Source organism: Elaeis guineensis, chromosome 1 (assembly GCF_000442705.2).
Source record: "Elaeis guineensis isolate ETL-2024a chromosome 1, EG11, whole genome shotgun sequence".
Lineage (NCBI taxonomy): Eukaryota > Viridiplantae > Streptophyta > Magnoliopsida > Arecales > Arecaceae > Elaeis > Elaeis guineensis.
Genome location: NC_025993.2, coordinates 163,685,873 through 163,700,602, shown reverse-complemented (window position 1 = coordinate 163,700,602; position 14,730 = coordinate 163,685,873). Strand labels below are relative to the sequence as shown.

At 37.3% G+C, this 14,730-nt stretch overlaps 1 protein-coding gene across 1 annotated transcript in view; it reads right to left on the bottom strand.

Moving 5' to 3' along the window:
- Nucleotides 1-2,193: 2,193 nt before the first annotated feature.
- The window catches only part of LOC105039506 (sodium/hydrogen exchanger 6), a 37,120-nt gene continuing 24,583 nt past the window's right edge, over nt 2,194-14,730 (bottom strand). Inside the window, exons 19-22 of the mRNA XM_010915675.4 lie at nt 5,016-5,099; nt 3,850-3,947; nt 3,679-3,758; nt 2,194-2,507 (exon numbers count right to left, since the gene is read on the bottom strand). Coding sequence (XP_010913977.1) covers nt 2,458-2,507; nt 3,679-3,758; nt 3,850-3,947; nt 5,016-5,099 — 312 coding nt within the window. The 3' untranslated portion in view covers nt 2,194-2,457. The remainder of the gene's footprint in view (nt 2,508-3,678; nt 3,759-3,849; nt 3,948-5,015; nt 5,100-14,730) is intronic.

Genomic DNA, 14,730 nt, shown 5'->3' with positions numbered 1-14,730 from the left:
AGACAAAAGATGGATAACAATATGGGATTGGTAAAGGGCATGATGCTGATATTAGTAAGTACCCCTGGCTTTTTGATACCCCTCTTCTATATAGGTATACTTGTATTAACCCTAACATGCAGAAAAGGTTTATTCATGAATTAATGACAGATACTGGTTGGGTTGTAACTAAGTAGGAGAGTTTTGACTTTTGACACCCAGACTATAAATAAAATTCTGACTCTTCCAACATCCTCCATTAACCGCATGATGGGTTAGCTGTGGGCCACTACCGGACATGCTAGAGGGCTTGCAAAATTCCATCAATAGTTTTTTTGGCGACCAAGGAAAGATATGGATGGCTTTGCTTGCTTGGAAGGGATCACCAAAGCCATGAAGGGTTAAGCAGCTCCAATTTGTTGGCATATATTGCAATAGTTGATTACCTACAAGAGTCTGGAGAGGAGGTATGTTACCTTATCTGATGACACTTATTACCATTTGTCACTTGATGACTGAGGATCTCAGTCACCATTTTGCCTTCTGTTAATGGTGGAGTCTGGAATGCGATATTTCGTTAGCTGGGATGTCAAGCAGACGATAGAAATTGTGTTTTGATAGACGATTCCTTTTGCCTTGATAATGTCAATCCTGGACAGTGTAAGACTCTACTACTTTATGTTTTATTTGGAAAGCTCAAAAGAGTGCTCTCTTGACAACTTGAGAACAAGGAGCGTGGAAAAATGACAGTTTCAAATAGAGGCGTGCAAAAAAAAAAAAAAAAAAAAAAAAAAGGGCCAATCTGCTAATCCAATTCAAACAGGTCTCTTTGATTTTGTTTATATCAATCTTTTTTGAAAAAAAATTCAGTTTGGTTTCGATTTTAAAAAAATTTTGAAATGAAAATTTTTGATTTTCATTTCAATTTGAGTGTTTGAAAAATCTATTAAGACTGATCCGATCCATCCCAATTCATGCGTATATACAAATATATATATTCAAACCAACCCGATCTAACCTGAGCGCTCTCTCTCTCACACAATAAAATTTTATGTTCACATTTAGCTCGGCCCAATTAATTGTCTATTGAATATCAACCTATATAAAAAAAAAAATTTTATGTTTAGATTTAACCCAACCAATTGAATATCATCCCGATAAACTAAACTGAATTGAACCGAAATTTTCAAATCGGTTTCAAGTGATTGGTACGCTTCCGGGGTTTCACTCCAAACCAACCGGCCTGATCCCTGCACACCCCCTGGCTTTGAAGACTCGATGCGTGGCAAACGAGTATTTCGAAACTCTCTAACATGCACCAGCTACAAATCAGCATATATGTTAGGTAAGATGTGAACCGCCACCCCCCCCCCCCCCCCCCCAAACTAGTTTAAGATATACGGATGGCTTTGTAATCTCAGGTGAATCAATGGCCGGGGTAGCCATAATCCTCAGCTCCGCGTCCCATAGGTGATTATTGAAAGTGATTGCCTCACCTTGCTCGCTCTCTTTTCCAACCTCGACACCTTAAGCCTGGACTGCATTACCATGATGCACAAAGATGGAGAGATCGAGCGACAACACAAATTAAGAGAAGGAAGCCGATTGAATCGGCTCTTATACGAGACGGTTGAGAAACCGTGGGGTTTGGGATCTTGGGGCATTTTGAACGGTGATCTATACAGGGATTTTCAAGAGAACGTAACCGTGCCCTGTTCGGGCGTTATCAATCAGAATCGAAGACAGTTACTCGACAGTACCACCTTTTGGCAAATTGGTTAAACTTTTATCGTATCAAGAATAACAGTTACCAACTCAGAGAGCTAGAAATTGACCATTTTGCAATCACCAGTATGACTAGGTACCCTCATATTAAGCAATTCCGAATTCAGATTGTGATTTGGAACACAGATTTATCGGACATGGACGTGTAACTCATGGGAAGGGTGCTTATGGTATGAGCCTTCAACACATAGCAGAAGAAAAAGGCATACGGTGGGCATAGATTTACCATACAGCATATGAAAAATGGAAATAATCTTGAGCAGCATGATGCTCTATACAATAGAGTGACACAGGGCTATGCAGGAAGAAAGTATGTCAATGAAAGCTCCTTCAGTGATCGTACTGATGTACTAGATCTAGATCTAGTAGAAATTTGCTACAGAAACCTTAAAATGTTTGCACCAAGACCAGCAACCCGTGGAAATTAGATGGACATAACAGACATCTGCTTCTTTTATATAAAGCTGATATTTACATAAACTAATCTAGAATTTGATCATCTCGGTAATCGCCTATCCTGTTGCATGTAATCTATCCCTTGAATCGCATATAAAAATTGTGTATGGCTAATTTCAATCTCAATGCACCCATCAGGTTGCAAGTGAGAAACATCTAGCTAGTTGCCCTTTGTGGAAGCTGCCAATGAAATTTGATTGGGCTGTTGAAGGGCATTAACCAGTTAACCCCGGGCGCCTACCCATGGCCCCGGAAGCCCCCTCTTCGTGCATCTTGGATTGGCTCACCTGAGAACACAAGTTTAACACAAAATGAGTTGTAAAAGAAAGTAGAAAAAAGCCACTTTATGGTAAATGAACAAACACAAGGTGCAACAACACATGATGTACATTAAGTTCTCCCAAGGTTTGGAACACTTGATTTGGCAATCTTGTACTAGTAAAATCCAATGAACAATAGTGAGCTTATGAGGAGGATATCACCCTGCCACGTTTGATAACCATGTGATCTTGCCACAACTTCCTCCAAGTTTCAGGAAACCCATGAATTGTGCCATGGGACCCACTTATATCACCAACCTAGCCATGCGCATGGGCACAAGAAGGCATGATAGCACTTCTATAACCAAGATAAAAATAAGACCACCCTAAAGCTCAATGCCTGAAAGAGAGCTCAGGACATAATCTCTCCCAGTAGGATGGCTGCTCAAACTTTCAAAGGCACATTACCTGTAACGAACCACTTTGACAAACATAATAATAAATACAGCACAGTAACATGGCCCTTGCAGAATTGAAGTTTAGAAAGGAAGATACACAAAATTTAGGAAACTGAAAGTTCTATCCAATCAGCCAATTTTAATTTACCTAATGGTGTTTCAGGTGACAGAAATGGAGAGTCAATTAGTTGAAAGAAATGGCAGAGCGTGGCATATAAATGAATGACACTAGGCTTCTTTGACATACAGCATTGAATATAATTCATCTATCTGATCCAAGATTCAGATTCTACTAACACACTTATGGTCAAGTCCCATGCTTTACCAAGAAAAATAACAGAAGGCCTCATTAATGCGAACTAAACAGAACAGAAGAAAACTTCCCACAAGAGATGAGTATGCAAAACTGGACTTGTACTAGGCAGAGTGCAGCAGAGCTGAAAAAAGTCCCACTAGGTTCCATGAAATGCAAGCCAACACGTTAAATCAAGTCTTCAATCAGAATGTTAAGTCTATGTATATCCATTGGTCCAACACCATATCATGAAAGAATTGGAACCTAGTGCAGCCATAAAAGTAGGAATCAATGTCGGATGTGCTCTATTGGGACACCAATCAAATGGCCCAACATGCATGAGCCAATGCATGCACTCAAAATCCCTTGAATTCCTCGTGTGCTTCTGTGTCAGTACGGAGGAACATGAATAAAAGAAAGAAAGAAAGAACAACTTATATCTTACCAAAATCTTCTTCATCATCATTTTGACTCGTGAAAAATGGAGTGAGATAGTTCTTATCCAATGCAGTGAAAGATGTAGTGCTGCAGCAGGAATCCAAAAACAATCAGGTCAAAGAGCAAATAAAAAGCCTTGAAACACATGAAGATATGACCTATAAAAACTGAACCAAACCTTTTATGGAACTCCTTGAGTTTCATCTTTAGCCTGCTCCCAGATGAAGTACCCTCATCATAAGACGGGGCAACATAGCCATTGTTTCCCTCATAGCTCTGCTAATGATAACAAAATATTAAACATTGATAGATGATTGAAGTGATAACAAGAGCAGTAAGCTATCATATATATTCATATTCACTCTAATTCAGTAGGTAAGAAACTTCGCAGATATATGTACACGCATACAACAACATTAATAAGTACAGGCTAATCACTATTCTCGAGGGAAAAAAATCATCTCAGGAGAGTAAAGATGAGCCCAGCTTAATTTCCAAGGGTGTTCCCTCGGAGAAACCCAACAACTAGCTTATGTGGAAGAGATGGAGAATTTATACAAGTTCATGAAGAAGAAGCAATGCCACTCAATCTGCAAATAAGCTAAATATGAATTTACATATTTATAAGAGCCAGTGATGTTATGAGAGAAATGAATCAACGACCAATTTCAGAGAACACAAATATGTTATGTCATCTGCACATTTGCCAAGGAGAAGTGAGCCCACATTAACTAGACAACGTCATATATTCATAGCTCTGCTAATGATAACAAAATATTAAACATTGATAGATGATTGAAGTGATAACAAGAGCAGTAAGCTATCATATATATTCATATTCACTCTAATTCAGTAGGTAAGAAACTTAGCAGATATATGGTACACGCACACAACAACATTAATAAGTACAGGCTAATCACTATTCTCAAGGGGAAAAAATCATCTCAGGAGAGTAAAGATAAGCCCAGCTTAATTTCCAAGGGTGTTCCCTCGGAGAAACCCAACAACTAGCTTATGTGGAAGAGATGGAGAATATATACAAGTTCATGAAGAAGAAGCAATGCCAGTCAATCTGCAAATAAGCTAAATATGAATTTATATATTTATAAGAGCCAGTGATGTTATGAGAGAAATGAATCAACGACCAATTTCAGAGAACACAAATATTTTATGTCATCTGCACATTTGCCAAGGAGAAGTGAGCCCACATTAACTAGACAATGTCATATATACAATGGAACCAGGACAAAAATTTTAGTGGCTTGCAGGAAAAAAAAAAAAAAGGGATAATGGAGGGAAATAAATAAACCAGATCATTTTGACTATTAGCTTCCAGGGACTTACTTCTCCAATTGGACCATTGTAACCATCACCTACGACTTCCAGAGATTCAAGCATGGTGCCAGTTGAGCCTCCAATCAATAGAACCTATAAAATAACTCAAAAGTTGGATCAAATAAACACCAAGTGCATCAGAAAAAAATCTTGAAACATTTCCATTTTGAAAAATTCAGATACCGGACATTGCATCTTAAATAAGCAAATTGTTCATAAATTGAATCACAATCTACCTACTTGATCATATCTGGAATAGGTTATAAAATACCAAGCCATCAAGCCTAAAAACTGAAACATAGTCAACCTTTCCGATTAAAAAGTTGGGAAATCTAAGAAAAAGAAAAGGATGTAAATTTTATTTTCTACATATCAATTAAAAAAAAAAAACTCCAGCATCACACTCTTTACCGCACCTTTTGCCCTGATTCTCTCTAATAATATGAAAGTCCTCCAAGGGCCAAAATTTACTATTAACATTAAATCCATTAAAACAATTTTCATGCTTTACAGCTTTGTCATCTACATAACGAGACTCACATCAGCTAAGTCAATTGATTCCCACCATAAAATAGATGATCTTTGTACGGTAATTAGGTCATTAAAAATATTCCATTTGAACTCTAGCAAAATATATGAATTTGGCTTTGTTTTACACACTTACCTCTCCTTTCACAACCTCATCCGCATCGAAAAGCATCATACAATTAAAACTACATGCTTCTTCCATTGTGCCACAAATTCCACCATGTTTTGGTAAAGAACAATTTTTTAAGCATGAATTACCTCGGCAAATCATATATCCTCCACTACCTCTAAAGGTTCAACTTCCCGAATATACCCATCTTCAAGTCACTGAATGTACCATGAAAATCTTCTTTTCACCAAAATGACTCGCTTGACCATTTGTTTTATTCATAATATATGTTAAGAATAATACATAGAATCATGGTGAATATCATTATAAGTTGTCAAGATCATGACTACTATAGTAAGCATGACCTCAAAGATTCCAAGATCAGAATATCATGGCTATTATGGTCAGAATATCATGGTTATTCTCAAGGATTCCAAGATCAGAAGATCATGGCTATTATGGTCAGAATATCATGGCTATTATGGTAGTGATTACTATAGAGATTCCAAGGTCAAATTTACCATACTTGTTTGATTATTAAACACAATTGTATAGCTTCCATGTGTTTGGATACAATTGTAAAGCTACCATAGTAGCTATTCCTTTTTAGTCTATTTAAAGAGTTGTATTTATGAAGATGAAGATGAGAAATACAAAATTATCTTTTCCATTAACATGGTATCAGAGCCAAAATCTAACCAAAGCAAGTAGCCACCCCCCCTTTCTCTGTCCAGCCACCATCTTCTTTCCACCTCCCATCATCTCCTAACCCTTTCAGCCCCTGCCAACCTAGATCTACCCCAGAATCAAATTTGTAGATCTGCCATACCGCCATCCAGATCAGTCCTTTTATAGTCTACTATTTGTGTATCTATGTGTTTACTGATTTCTGCCTTTCAGTGCAGATTTCTTGCAATGATTGTGGAGTTTGTTTTGATAGAATGTAGGTTGTGTGATAATAACCTATGGATTAGAAGTCTCTAATAGGGATGATTAGGTTGATCTCAGGTTATTTGTGATAGCATGATGCGAGCTGTGGAGGTGTGAGGGTGTAGTTTGTTGTGATATTGTTTAGTGAAGTGTTTGAGTAATGGCGTCGGAAGAGGGTCCTAAGAGTGTTGAAGTGGTGTTCTCACACCAGAAATTAATTGATATGATGCTAGCTAGTGATGGATCTAATTTTGTGGAATTACATTTTCTTGTCAAGGTCAATGTTGGAGGACTTGGCAAGGAAGAACACCTTACTGAATTATGTCTTAAGGAAGAAAGGGAAGCTAAACTATGGTTGGCTGAAGATAAGAGACTATTTTCTCAGATTGTCAATTGCATTGATAGAAGATGGCTCTCTTAATGCAGCACGTTACTACGGTGAAAGAGTTATGAGAGTTATTACATCAGTGTTTTTCTGAGACTAGAAATATGAGAAGTTATATAGTTTGGCTCAAGAGGTGAGTCGTCCAAGTCAAAATGGACGAAGTATCGTAGAGTATTACTATGAGTATAAACAAGCCACAGAAGATTTTTGTACGGCAATGCTGATCTCCACTGATGTAGCTATGATGGAGCAGCGCAAAAGACTATTTGTATTTGGTTGTGGTTGTCTGGATTGGATACAGAGTAAGAGGTGATTCGATCACAGTTGTTAACCAACAAGGATGTAGATTCCTTGTTCGATGTTGTCACTACTGTACTCAGTGTAGCCCGGGAAAGTACTTTTGGTACTAAGGACATGTCTGGTGGATCTGTCTTTGTATCTCAGAATAATGGTGGTGATGGATATAGAGGGAGAGGAGGACGTGGTGGTAGAGGACGTGGAGGTAGAGGATATGGTGGTCGTGGGAGTCAGGAGGGTGTGCTATAACTGTGGAGAATCAGAACATTTTCGTCATCAGTGTCCTAAACCTCCACAGGCACAGCAGATGCAGCCTCAATATCAGACATCCAAATTTGCTCATGCTGTATCACATCCAATTGATTTAGCTACTCATCATCCAGAGGGTCGCACCGTAGTCATGTCTGATGAAGAGTTTGTAAGGTACACCCAATTTCAGCAGTCTCAACCGTCGACATCCTCCTCTAAAGCTACTCTAATCAAGATAGGTAATCATGTTGCCTACTTTTCATCCTCATCTCAATACCGGGTCATTGACTCAGGTGCCACCGACCACATGACAGATGATCAAGATATCTTATCCCATTACAAACCATCTGATGAGTGCTTTAATGTAACACTAGCAGATGGATCCACTACCAAGTCTTAGATAGTGGAGATACATCCATTACCTCTTCGCTATCCTTGTCTTCTGTATTATATCTTTCTAAATTTTCTTTTAACTTGATGTCTGTTAGCCAAATCACTAAAGTCTTAAATTGTTGTGTTATATTTTTTTCTGACTACTGTTTGTTTCAGGATCTGTCGACTCGGAAGATCCTTGATAAGAGAAGCGAGGCAAATGGGTTGTATCTCCTGGATGAGGTTGCTACTACTATCCCATCTGGTATGGCATCTACTGTCAGGTCTGACATCTCTCCATTCCAACTTCATTGTCGTCTTGGTCATCCATCCTTAGAAGTCTTGAAAAAATGTGTCTTGAGTTAAGTTCAGTAACTAGTTTGTCTTGTGAGTCGTGTGAGTTTGCTAAACACCATCGGATGTCATATCCTCCAAGAGTGGATAAACGAGCCTTGTTTCCTTTTGATCTTGTTCACTCTGATGTCTGGGTCCATGTCTTGTTACTTTCAAGTCTGGCTTTCGATATTTTATAATTTTTGTTGATGTTATTTAAGTACTTGATTATATCTAATGAAATCTCGATCTGAGTTGTTTTATACTTTCTCTATTTTTTGTTCTAAGATTCGTACTCAATATAATTACAATGTTCATATTCTTCATAGTGATAATGCCAAAGAATATTTTTCTGATCAATTTAACTCCTATATGACACAGAATGGTATTATCCATGAAACGTCATGTATTGTTACCCCTCAACAAAATGGAATAGCTGAGAGGAAGAACCGTCATCTTATGGAAGTTGCTAGAGCCTCTGTTGTTAGAATCGTACAAGTCGCAAGTTAACTCGTACGATTCGCGACGATTCACGTCATGGCCGAGTCGAACCAGAATGAAGAATCGAAAAAAGAGAAGAATCACACCTGAATCACGAGTCCGTCGACTGAATCGTGCGACTTGAGGAATCGTCCGTTACCGTCGAGTCAGAAAAGGTAGGTCTGATGGTGGTTTTTCGTCGTTTTCGAAAGCCAAAGAGCCAGAGATTCAAAAAACCACAAGCAAATCAAAGAGAATTCTTACCTTTGAACTCTTCTCTGGCTGCTTCAAGCCTTCGAAGACGACGGCGAGAAGAGGAAGAGGTCATGTGGGGAAGAGGAGGCCTCGAGCTCGAAGCCTTCGAAGCATCACCGCAAGTTCGCCGTAGGTCTGGTAGGTTCCTCTTTCCTGTTGCTTTGTTTATTTCTCTTCCTCGGTCTCTTTGTTTCTCCTTTCGAGAAGCTTTATTTTTTTTCATCAAACCGAAACCTTCCCAATCCCTCTATTTCTCCCCTGCTTCTCTTCTCCGAAGCCGCCCGAAACCCCCCCTGTTCCTCTTCCCCGAAGCCGCCCGAAACCCTCCTCTGTTTCTCTTTCCCGAAGCCGCCGAAGCTTGAAAGCCTTTTTTTTTTTCGATCAGACCGGAGCTTTCCTTGTCCCTTTTTTTAAAAGCAGGACTTCCCTTGAAGCTTCGAGACCGAGAGGCGAGAGGGGAACGGGGAGAGGTCGGTGACAGTCCCATTCCATTCCGTTGCCACCAATAGAACGGAATGATTTGTTTCTCTTTTTTTTTTACTTTAGATAAATACTTATCCACTTAAATCCTCACCCAAAAAAATAAAAACAGCAGTAATAGTAAGATTAATTTTTTTTTAACAATTTTTATTTTTTCAACAGAAATTAATTTACATACTTGCAGTAAAATTGTGTATTATTATTTTATTTAATAATGGCACCTAGAAAAAAATCTAAAGTTGTGGATCCCACTTGGAATCATTGTAAAAAATTTGATGATGGCAAAGGAGGTGATAAAAATCGATTACATCTTGTATGCAGTTATTGTAACAAAAGTTTTTGGGGAGTGAATAGAATGAAAAATCATCTTGCAAGTACACAACAATGTTTCTCCCTGTACTTAAGTTTCTGAAGAAATTCAGCATTTTTTTAAAAATTTGTTGGGAGAGAAAGAAATTGAAAAAAAATTTGGATCATGATGTTGAGTGCTTTGAAGTAGATGAGCCAAATGCAAAAATAAGAGAACTATGGATTCATTTATGATGAAAAGAAGGAAAAATGTATGTAAACAACGGACAATGAATGAAATGATAAAAAAAAGAGAACCAGTGGTTAGAGATATTTGTAGATTTCTATATGGACATGCATGGGCATTCAATTTGGTCAAAAGCCCTTTATTTGCTCAAATGTTAAAATCTGTTGGGGAGCATGAAAGAGGATTGAAATTTCCTTCTTATCATGAAGCCAGAGTTACTTTCTTGAAGAAAGAGGTGGAAAGTATTAATGAACATTTGATAAAATATAAAGATGAGTGGAAGATGTTCAACTATGTCCGATGGTTGGACTGATGGAAAAAATCGATCTATTACTATTTTTCTTGTGAATAGTCCAAGTGGAATGGTGTTCCTCAAATCATTGGATACCTCTGATGTTAGTAAGGATTCAAATAAATTGTTTGAATTGCTTAACAGCTTAGTAGAGGAGATTGGAGAGGAAAAATGTAGTTCAAGTGGTAACAAATAGTGCCTCTGCTTATGTTGGCGTGGGTAGACTTTTAGAAGAAAAGAGAAAGCATCTTTTTTGGTCTCCATGTGCAGCCCATTGTTTAGATTTAATACTTAGTGACATTGGAAACATTCCAATTTTTTTTAATACACTTGGCAAGGCAAGGTAAATTACAGTTTATATTTACCGCCATACTTGGATTCTTAGTTTGTTTAGAAAATATTTTAAGAACAAGGAATTGACAAGACCGGCGGTTACTAGATTTGCAACATCCTATCTTACTTTGAGAAGCATACTAGACAGGAAGATTGCTTTAAGGGCTATGTTTGCTTCAGAAGAATAAGCAAGGAACACTTATGCATGCAAATTTGAGGCTAGAAAAGTTCAAAAACTTGTATTGAGTGATAACAGATTTTGAAAAGCTACAAAATATTGTTTGAAGTGTGTCCTTCCTTTGGTCAAAGTGTTGAGACTTGTTGATGGAGATGCAAAACCGACTATGGGTTATATTTATGAAGCAATGGATAGAGTAAAGGAACAAATTGGCAAAAATTTCAACAATGTTAAGAAGAGGTATGATCGGATTTGGTAGATAATTGACATCCGTTGGGATTTGCAACTTCATAGACCACTCCATGCGGCAGCATATTATCTTAATCCCAAGTCACACTTTTTTTAATTTACATTATTCCTTTAGTAAATTTTATTATTTTAAATTTAAATTTATTTTTTGATTCATGATCTTTAGGTTCCAATATGATCCTAATTTTAATGCTAATGCTAAAGTAAAAATTGGATTGTTCAAGACAATTGAGAAGATGTATCCAGATGTTAAGACAAGAGTCATCATTGATTCACAACTTGAAAAATTTAAGAAGGCCGAAGGTTTATTTGGGATAGACATGGCAGTATCAACAAGAAATAAAAAACAACCAGATAATTATAATTTTAATTTTATGAATTTATTTTTACCTATCAAATTTAAATTTAATTTATCTTATTTTATTTGTCTAGCTCTATGGTAGAAAAATTTTGGAGAACAGTGCAAAGAACTTCAAAAGCTAGCAATTTGAGTACTAAGTCTTATTTGTAGTACCACTGGATGTGAAAGAAATTGGAGCACATTTGAACATATTCATTCCAAAAAAAAAACCGTTTGGAGCAACAAAGATTGAATGCCTTGGTGTTTGTCAAGTACAATATTCAACTTGAGATGAGACAACAAAAAAGACAAGAAAAGGGGGAGACATATGATCCGATATATTTATCAGATATGGAATCAGATGATGAGTGGATAACTGAGCAAGAAGAGCCATGCTTACCGAATGATGTGTCTTGGTTGGATGTAAGTGAATGTTTTGATGTTGATGAGGGACCTAATAACAGAATAAGAGAGATATGCAAATTATTTTCTTTTTTTTTTAGTTCTTAATTTTTAAAACAATTACCTTATTTTCTTATTTGGCTTTGTTGATTCTTAAAGCATTTTTGTAGGACCAAGAAACTTAAATCTTGATAGTAAAGGTAAAGGGAAAGAAAAGGTTGTTAAGGAAGATATTGAAGTGATAGAAGAAAATGAAGGTAATGAGGAAGAAGAGGAAGAAGAAGAGAATCAAGAGATGATTATGTTTGAAGATGATGATGATGATAACGATGGCGGCGATGATGACGACATTAGCCTTGCGGATGATTGTGATGACTGAAGATTCTATTAAATTTTTTGAGTGAATAGTAAATTAGTGATACTTCATGTTTATTTTTAATTTATGTTTTGGACTTAGTATTTTAAACTTATCTATACTTTTTGGACATCTTTTTGAGTATTCGTTAATGAATAGATTGGTATACATTTTGATTGTGCTTTTTGTTACTGAATCTTACGATTCGGGTCACGATTCGAGTCGCAATTCAAGTTAAGGCATGGACGATTCATGAGTCGAATCCCAATTTGACAACATTGGCTAGAGCCTTAATGTTTCAAATGAAAGTACCTAAAATATTTTGGACAGATGCGGTTCATACTACTGCATTTTTTATAAATCGCATGCCGTCCTCTGTTCTTAATGGTCGTGCACCTTATACAGTTTTGTTCCTCACTCAATCATTGTTTCCCATTCCTCCAAAGACATTTGGCTACACTTATTTTGTACAGGATATGAGATCTCAGATTAGTAAGTTGGACCCTCGATCACTAAAGTGTGCCTTTCTTGGATACTCCTGTACACAAAAAGGGTACCGATGTTATTCTCCCGTGCTAGGTCGATACCTTGTATCTCGAGATGTCACCTTCTTTGAATCGAATCCTTTCTTTGCTAGTCTCTCTCCTTCTACTTTTGAGATGGATTCTATGAAGGACTTTCTGATTTACACGATCAATTATTCCACTCCTACAGCTTCACGTAATCCACCTCGTCCTCCTATTACTTATGTCTACACCCATCGTGATAAACCTCCCAAGTCAGTTGTTGCAGGTCCTCAACTAGCAGATCCATCAGTGGCTATCTCAAACCTACCGACTTTCGCATCGTCTGATTCTAATCTTAATCTATCTATTGCTCTCAGAAAAGGTAAACGCAATTGTACCCATCCTATTTCATCCTTTGTTTCTTATAATCATTTATCACAATCAACCTGCTCCTTTGTTACCTCTCTTGATTCTATGACTATTCCTAAAATATTAGATGAGGCATTGTCACACAATGATTGGAGGACAGCTATGGAGGAAGAAATGTCGGCTCTTAAGGCTGATGGCACTTGGGACCTGATTTCTCTCCCATCAGGTAACCATACTATTGGGTATAAGTGGGTATATGTGATGAAAATGAAGGCTGATGGTTCTGTTGATAGATTAAAAGCTCGTTTGGTAGCTAAGAGATATGTCCAGACTTATGGTGTGGATTATACTGATACTTTCTCTTCTGTGGCTAAGATGACATCTATTCGTATAATTATTTCCTTAGCTGCTACTTATTGTTGGCCCTTGTATCATTTAGATGTCAAGAATGCATTTCTTCATGGTGATTTGCAGGAAGAAGTGTATATGGAGCAACTCCTTGGGTTTGTTGCTCAGAGAGAGTATGGTAAGGTGTGCAAATTAAAAAAATCATTATATGAGTTGAAGTAATCTCCCAGAGCTTGGTTTGGCAGGTTCAGTGATGTGGTGATAGAGTTTGGCATGAAGAGTTCATGTGATCATACTATGTTTTTCAAACATACTGACAGTGGTTGTATTTTGTTGATTGTGTATGTTGATGATATTGTGTTACAGGGAGCAACGCACAAGATATTTCTTTACTAAAGGAGTTTCTTCAGGCAAGTTTTCCAACAAAAGATTTGGGACAACTGAAATACTTTCTTGGGATTGAACTAGCTTACTCAAAGAAAGGTATATTTCTTTCTCAAAAAATGTTTTAGATCTTTTGATAGATACTGGTCTACTTGGAGCAAAGCCTTGCGAAACTCCTATGGATTCAAATGTCAAACTTGTAGTAGATGAGGAGAAGATGTTTACTGAACCACAGAAATACAAAAGACTTGTTGGAAAACTCAACTACCTCACAATCACTCGATCAGACATTACATTTTCTGTGAGTGTATTGAGTCAGTTCATGACAGCACCCACTATTGTACATTGGGATGCCTTAATCCGTATAGTGAGATACTTGAAAGGAACCCCAAGAAAGGGTATTGTGTATGGAAATCATGGTGGTATACAGATTGAGGGGTTCACTGATGCTGATTGGGCAGGTTCGCCTAATGATAGGAAGTCTATAACAGGATACTGTGTATTTATGGGAAGAAATTTAATATCTTGGAAGAATAAAAAGCAAAATAGTCTCTCGATCAAGTGCAGAATCAGAATGTCGGGCCATGGCACCGACAACATGTGAATTAATGTGGATTCAACATCTTCTAGAAGAGATTGGTCATATAAATTCTTCTCCTATGAAGCTGTGGTGTGATAATCAAGCAGCTATGTATATTGCATCGAATCCAGTGTTTCATGAAAGGACGAAATACATCGAAGTTGATTGTCACTTTGTGAGGGAAAAGATTCAGCAAAAACTCATTTCCACCTGTTACATACACTCAGAGGATCAATTGGCCGATTTGTTTACAAAGAGTCTTACCCAAACCAGGATTGATTACATTTGTGACAAGCTGGGCATGATTAATATCTATCTCCAACTTGAGGGAGAGTGTTAAGAATAAAACATAGAATCATGGTGAATATCAAAATGAGTTGTCAAGATCATGACTACTATGGTAAGCATGACCTCAAAGATTCCAAGATCAGAATA